Source organism: Aegilops tauschii, chromosome 3 (genome assembly GCF_002575655.3).
Source record: "Aegilops tauschii subsp. strangulata cultivar AL8/78 chromosome 3, Aet v6.0, whole genome shotgun sequence".
NCBI lineage: Eukaryota > Viridiplantae > Streptophyta > Magnoliopsida > Poales > Poaceae > Aegilops > Aegilops tauschii.
Genome location: NC_053037.3, coordinates 181,835,180 through 181,842,422, shown reverse-complemented (window position 1 = coordinate 181,842,422; position 7,243 = coordinate 181,835,180). Strand labels below are relative to the sequence as shown.

At 43.7% G+C, this 7,243-nt stretch overlaps 1 protein-coding gene across 1 annotated transcript; it reads right to left on the bottom strand.

Moving 5' to 3' along the window:
• On the bottom strand, positions 1-6,199 carry LOC109772335 (rhomboid-like protein 20). The gene is made up of 8 exons (XM_020331017.4): positions 5,851-6,199; positions 5,647-5,747; positions 3,311-3,451; positions 2,850-2,916; positions 1,953-2,107; positions 1,767-1,868; positions 1,119-1,238; positions 1-471 (listed from the first exon to the last, which is right to left on the bottom strand). The coding sequence occupies exons 1-8, from the start codon at positions 5,876-5,878 to the stop codon at positions 304-306; spliced, it is 882 nt and encodes a 293-aa protein (XP_020186606.1). The 5' UTR covers positions 5,879-6,199; the 3' UTR covers positions 1-303.
• Positions 6,200-7,243: the final 1,044 nt, after the last annotated feature.

Here is a 7,243-nt window from a genome sequence, read left to right as displayed (position 1 = left end):
TGCAAAACAATTTTACACTATGATTGAAATGTTTATGTATCACCTATCCTACAAGCTGAATTTGAAATGGTACATTGCCTCTGAGTTGAGAAAACTCTTTAGTATTGACATGTGACCACACTAACTGCAGCAAATGTTTCCCGGCTTCCTAAGCTGTCAACTAGGAAGGAACATGTTCAACTTCTCCAAACCACTACCATGAGTTCACCGATCTGTTGTCGAATGCGCGGGGAACAAACATTCATGGCCAGATATAACCAGTTCAGCCCGCCATACTTATCAGCAAAGTTGCGGTGAGTCAGCTCAATGAGACTGCGCTTCAAGCAGGATGTTTGTAGCTACATTGATATCATTTCTGGCTCGCACGAGGGCCTGTCTCGCAGCATTGCTGTCAAAGCCCATCGATACCAGCATAGCAATGGAGGACTCTGGGGGCTCCACAACAGGAGAAAACCCAGTAGACGGCTGGTTCTGTTTGCAAAAGGAACATGATCAAAAGATTAACCAGGGTAAATAGCATCAGGTTGTTGATATCATTTTGTGAAGTGCATAGAAATTCAATATTATTCATAATAAGTTTAAAGTCTTGTAACCCCTCAATCAACAGTTGTCGTGTGCAGTAGAAAAATAATACAGATGATGGTTTGTATGTACCAAATGAAACCTAGTAACCCATTAGATGTGAACTATCAATGGTCTTGTCAACAATATCAACCATACAGGCAAGTCTGCTATTTATACTTGGGTTAAGGTTAAATATGTAATTGGTCCATGTTCACTTCAGTGACTGTAGATCTTCGACACATATGATTGAATGGTACCACAAAAATAATATCTAACTGCCCGTTATAATATGCTTACGTGGCCATCTGCACTTCATGTGAACAGACACTGTCTAAACAATGAACAATCAACACCAGTTCAGAATCCAGAATGACGAAGAAAATATTAGCCTTGCAGGCATTTTTGTATTTATAAAGGACAGTACTTTAGCGTTGCTAATATTTAACCAGGCAATTTCTGAGTTCAACTCGACAGCTGTACTTCACGTGAACAGAATCTAGAGGGATCAATGCACGGAGAAATCAAGCTTCCAAAATAGCATTTCAGAAACTAACCTGAACAGTACGGCCTGTATGCGAAGGCACATTTCCTACAAGACTTCTTGACGGCCGAGATGAGCTTGCTGAAGGAGGTGCAAAAAATCTTGCGAAAAATGATGCAACAATCTGTGGAAGCTGCACAAAGGAGAAGGAACTTAACAAGAAAACAAAACAGGAAGAATAGAGCATCTACACTCTACAGGGATTTATATATGAAAATAATTGCAAGGAACACCGACAATGTTAATCAATAATTTGAGCATTAATATACTCCAATTAACACCACCTGCTACCATTAGTCAGCATGGACCATACTGGTTGTCTTGTATGTTTTCTTAATTACTTGATAACACCAGTACCTAGACATTACTTGCTGATTGCATATCTAATAATTTGGAAAGCTGGGTCATGGACAGCAGCCAAGGGTATCATCCAAGGGGCACTAACTTCTTTAAATGAAAAGGAGCTAGAACTACCATGGTGCTGATAAGATATAACGCATAATTTCAGGCAAGCCAGAGAACTACACAGAAAAATGAAAATGAACCATATAAAAATGACAACCAAAAAGATAAAAGGTCAATAGCAGTCCATCACGCAAAGAAAAAGGTAACAGGACTACACAGAAGTGCAAAAGGGGGAAAAAAAAAGAGATCTTATAACCTTCCTCCGGCGGATGCCAAACACATTGAGACGATAGAGCGAACCGGCAATCAGGCCACAAATACCAGGAATAAGGGAACGCTTCCAAGAAGATACAAGAAGCTGCCATGAGAAACAGGATAGGTGAGTAATTTAATATTCAAATTTAAATGGTAAAGAAATGGTTCAGTTCTGATACAAACTAACCTGCAGGCCAGCTAGGTATATGAATGATTTGTCACTGAAATTAACGCCAAAAATACGAAATCGTGAAGTGATGGGAATGTCGAGGAAAAAAGGAACAAACGAGGCAAATATAAGGCCATAAGGTCCAGATGCAAGAGCAGTGATGTAGTTTGTATCTGCAAGAAAAACATGAAAGGGGGTGTCTAAATAATCTCATAACTGGATAACAGAGAACTCAACGAGTACATATGCTCACAATATGCCATGCTCATGATCACACGGGTGAAACAAAGCAATGCTCGTGATTACACGACTAATTGCCATATAATATTACTGTGTAACCTCCTAGCACCAGCATTTCTATTGAAAAACTATGTTTGGAAGAAATCAATAGTCTAACTGTATGATGGCATGCAACCAACATCTCTAGATAAGGCTCACTGTAGTTAACTTGAATTAACAGCATACAACAGCAAAGCAGAGAGAAGCCAAAGAAAGTCTAAATCTTAGATTTAACACACAAAAATATCATATGTTATGGGAAAATTCTGTCTCACAAAGATACATCTACTAGTTGCAGCACTAAATGACGCTTTACGCTGCTAATTGGTCTACTGACATTTTATCAGAAGTTAGATATCCAGAAAATTGTATTAATCCCTCTGTAAACAAATGCAAATGTTTTAGGTCACTTTTTATATTTGTTTACAGAGGGAGTACAATATTTGTACATTTCCTTTTTGAGCAAGTACAACCAGCCATCTCAAGAACATCTTAACTACAGAGGTTCTAGAGGAGAATGGTAACAGTGTGTTACAAAGTAGCAGAGCCCATAGGTCATTAGCAATGTCCTCTTTTTCTTTTCCTTAAAGAAGGGTCTAGAGATGTTAGTCTCAGCAGTTTATCTAAATAGCATACCTTTCAGGAGAACCAAAGATAGAATCTCAAGAGGTAATGATACTGCGATAGCGAATAAACTAAAAACCTGCACAGCAGATTGAAAAATATAAGCACTCGTGTTGTAGTTTTCTTACTAAGAAGCTTAAATATTTCATCTACTTCAATGTAACTTATTGAACTGAATCTGCTTGTCACGTTAATTGCATTGTATGGCCCCAAACTTTCATGGGCATAACACAGACTCGTTAACTTGAGAACTTAACATTTAACTCTTTATACACTGCCAAAGTGTTTCACTTGGGTCAATTAGGTCAATATTTGAGGCAACGCATACAGAATAGGTTTAAACCACCTTAAAAGTTTATGGACTTGAGTTCTCAAGTCCAGACATAATAATGCGATTTACTCCTGCTTCAGCCGTATTATTGATGTTGTTTATCTATCTTCATTAAATACCCGAGAGAATAACAAGTACTTACAGAGTATTTGTTAGAGCCCATCTGCCTCTCAAACACACGGAAATAATACAGAAGGTAGAGTCCAAACATCAACTCTGGTGTTGACTGAAAGGCAAATACAGATGCAAATATCCTCCAAACTCGAAAGTTCTTTATGATGTCCTGCAAGAATAATAGAAAAATGTTCAAACTTCATAAATATGTAACAAAACTCCAAGCAATAGAACATATGCAGCCGACCACATGTTTTGCATTGAAGTAGCTCGATCTCAAGGACAAATGAAATATTAATTGAACATCACTGACAGCTACAGGTTTGGATGCAATCACTACCGAGATTTAACTATTCACCTCTGGTTCCCCAAGAAAGACTTGCAGCATTTAGTATCACTAAAAGTTTAAAACTGGAAGGTGCACATATAAAATGGAACATAAGAAAGTAGCACCGTGCGCCAAAGGTCATATTGGTCAACTTGTCACCATACATTTTTCCTAACGATTATCCATAAGATTAGTTTAACATTTAAGCTATATGCCCTGTAAATTTTAAAGTTGAAGTGTTCTGAATAAATTCGGAAGACGCGTGCCCAGATTCCAGTAAATGAAAGTTCCATCGTGGCCATCAGTCAGTTAACAGTTGAGGAACCTAAGCTAACAACCTTCTGTAGCTCCTTATGTAATTCCAATAGGTGTACTTCAATGAAACTTGTATGCCCCATAATGAATGAGGGTTAAATGCCTATAGGAGAACTTCCTGACATGCTTTGGAGCAAAGAAATAGTTCATAAGGATTCCTGTCAAATTCTTTAACAAATGGGCTATGAGATAAGAATTTCAGAAGAAAACTACCAGTCTTACCTTAAGTTTTCTTCTCTTTGTCTAGAATTGATGTGTGAAGTCTGACATAAGACATTTGAAGTTCTCCTATGTTTTTGGTTCCAGTAGGATTCTAGGGTACATGACAGCCCAATTACTGTGGCTTTATATTTCTGCGTTTTCGAGTAACTGTGTCCAAATTGAGTCTTAACAGGTGTTATTGAGACGGGATGCCTCTACTCACTAAAGTACCAATAGCCAATTATTCCTACTGATTTGTGTACAAGCCATGTAAGTATGGGGAACCGGTCATCGCCTCGTCGGTATAGCTCTCCAGTGCAGGCATCGGGGTAGAAACTAAAGTTATTGTCATGAAGGAAAACGAAAAAGGTACGGCCATGTATTGGAATGTCCCAGTAGAAACGCCTTAATCCAAAGCCCAGCCCACCAAGGATTCATGCTACTGTGGCACACAACATAGGCCTCCAGCCCAGTAAGGATTCATATTGCTGTGGCACACAACACAGGACATTCTTTTGTACTAGTTCCACCGGTGTGGTTGGAGCTAAAAAAGGGAAATGGACTACAGCAAGCTAACAAAGGGAAATGAACCACAGCAATCCGCAGTTCCACGGTTTAATTTTAAACCGGATTTGAACACCCCTGCCCTAGCATACCAGCAGAATTTACCAACCAATTCTGGAATGCCAGACTAAGCCAAGCACAATAGGCACGCCAACACCTATAGTTCTTACCACAAAGAAGAACACCAATTCGACGATTAGACACCCATCCACCCAAATGGACACACGGGCGAGCAATCCTAGCCACTCCACTTATGACCAAACTTTTGTGTCCGATTACCAGTGTAAAATTCGGAGCCCAGTTTTTCCAAGCAAGGCGGAAAAACTTGCTTGGATGTCCGTTTTAGTTTTCTTAAATACCAGTGCTATACCATTCCTGGGCCACTTACACCTGAGAAATGTTATAGACCTCAATGGTCCACACTTATTTTCCGATGAAAGTTGATGACCGGCGGGAGATAGAGGCGAGACGATGCGAAAGAGCTAGTAACAGTGGCGATGGCCATGGGAGTGAGCTCTATGGCGGCAGCGGCAGTGAACTCATGACGTTTGGCTGCGACGAGAGTGGGCCCTACGGCAGCAAGCCATGAAGTGGCGGCAAGACGGTGACGAGGGCGAGTTCATGGACGACGAGAGAAGGTCATCTAGACCGCCTGGCAGACTGGAACTAGCACGAGGGCAGCAGTATGTTCAGTTGGTATCCAATCTCTACTTCCCTGTAGCTGTCACTGAATGGCAGTTCATCAAAACAGAACTTTCACAACCGAAAATGTATTCAAAAGTTTTGTTGGTGGCTAGTAGAACACCGGACCGCCCCTGTAAAATGTTCACAGGGGTATATATTTTAGAGCTCCTAAGCCGGCCCTAACCAACGGATTCACGCCCAAGGGCATCACGTCGCGTCTAAGGTACAAGAACTAGTCAAGATTCGGCGGCTGCCCGAGGCTACCTACTGACCTGGTAGGAGAGGCCGAGGGCGCGGGCTCGGCGGTTAACACTGAAGACGACAGAGAGGAGGCCGCTGGCGAGGACGATCGCCCGCGTCACCGGCGCGTTATCTGCAAACAAAACGGGGCCGTTCCGATCAGGCGATCAGAACACGCCAGCTGAATCGAGAAAGGCGATTTGTGGGGCGGGGGTGAACCCGAGGTGGGAGCTTACGGAATCCGGAGACGCCTCCGCCCTGCATCGTTATCCCGCCGGGAACACGGCCGCCGGGCGGGGAGGCAGATGCGCTGTTCGTCCGACGAGGCGATGGGACCGTGGGCAGCCGGCCGGCCGGCCAGTACGCACCCGCGGCCACCGCCTCCTCTTCTCGGCGGGCTCTCGTTTACTGGTTCCGGCGGGTCAGTCCCCGAGAAGAGAAGGGGAGGAGATGCGTAGGTGCGGCGGCAACAGCTGGAGGAGAACGAGTTTTTGGTTGCAGCCAGGGGTAGATGGCTATAGTCGCGGTATTCTGAGGGAGATGGAACGGAACACGTTGACGGTAGAGGTTGTTGGGGGGCGCTTTGGGCTCTCCGGCGTGGAGATTTTTCTTTTGAACGAAGACGCTAGACGCGTCCGGCTTTAAATTAATAAAGCCCTGAGGCACCAGGTTCATCAGGTTACAACTAAGGAGAAGCAAAAGAAACAGTTCGGTCCAGGACAGCATCGAAACAAAAAGAAGGTTCAACGCGAAGGCATCAATACAACCAGCCATAACATCCAATGCTGAAGACCTAGCTAACATAAATCATCCTCTTAAAGACTCCAAAAGCTTCATCGACTCGTCGTGTCTTGTCTAGCCATCACCTGGATAGTCTTGATGCGCGCCATGGCCTCCGACATGCGCTCAGCATCGCGCTCCTTCCCCAGCGGAGTCCACGTCTGTAAAAAAAGATGGCATTTGAAGATCACATCCGCGGGGTGGTTAGGGAATTTTTTCTCAATTGTAATTTTATTGCGCGTCGTCCAAATAGCCTAGAGTAGCGCCCCTACGCAACGCCAAGCGATTCTACTACTGGTCCCTCTCGTGGATTTGAGGATGGATATCAAGTCATTCCTCGAGGCTGGGTTCCAGTTCGTGTGGAAAGCTTCCCTAACTGCACTCCACGCGAACCTGGCCAGATGGCATCTAAAAAGACGTGGTTTGCATCTTCACCTAGGCCGCACACAGTGCAAGTACCATCAGCCGGACCGTTACGCTTGGCCACATTATCCGACATGGGCAGCCTATTCCTGAACATTTGCCACATGAAGATTTTAATCTTCAGGGGCAGGCCTGCCTTCCACAGCCCCCTAGCTATATCAAGCGTTGTCCCTTTAGTTAGCTTGTTGTATAAGGACTTAACCGAGAATTTTCGGGAAGCTGTCAAGCTCCATTCTACCGAATCATCGCCCGTCCCTAGATGGTTGGCACCAATTTGATGAACTGGGCCGTCCCATGACTCTCGTTCGGCGTTGGAAAGGGCCCGCATAAAGTGAATCGCTGGAGGGTCGGTACGAGTTGCCTCCCCCACTAAGATGTTGATGTTAGTGGCGATCCGAAATAAGTTGGGGTGACCTTGCCAAAGGG

Excerpts from the sequence above, each read along its gene's own strand:
- LOC109772335 (XM_020331017.4), bottom strand. The coding sequence starts at position 5,878 with ATGCAGGGCGGAGGCGTCTCCGGATTCC. Across the intron at positions 3,452-5,646 it reads CCCTCGGCCTCTCCTACCAG|GACATCATAAAGAACTTTCG; the intron begins GTCAGTAGGTAG and ends TTATTCTTGCAG. Across the intron at positions 1,869-1,952 it reads TATACCTAGCTGGCCTGCAG|CTTCTTGTATCTTCTTGGAA; the intron begins GTTAGTTTGTAT and ends TTCTCATGGCAG.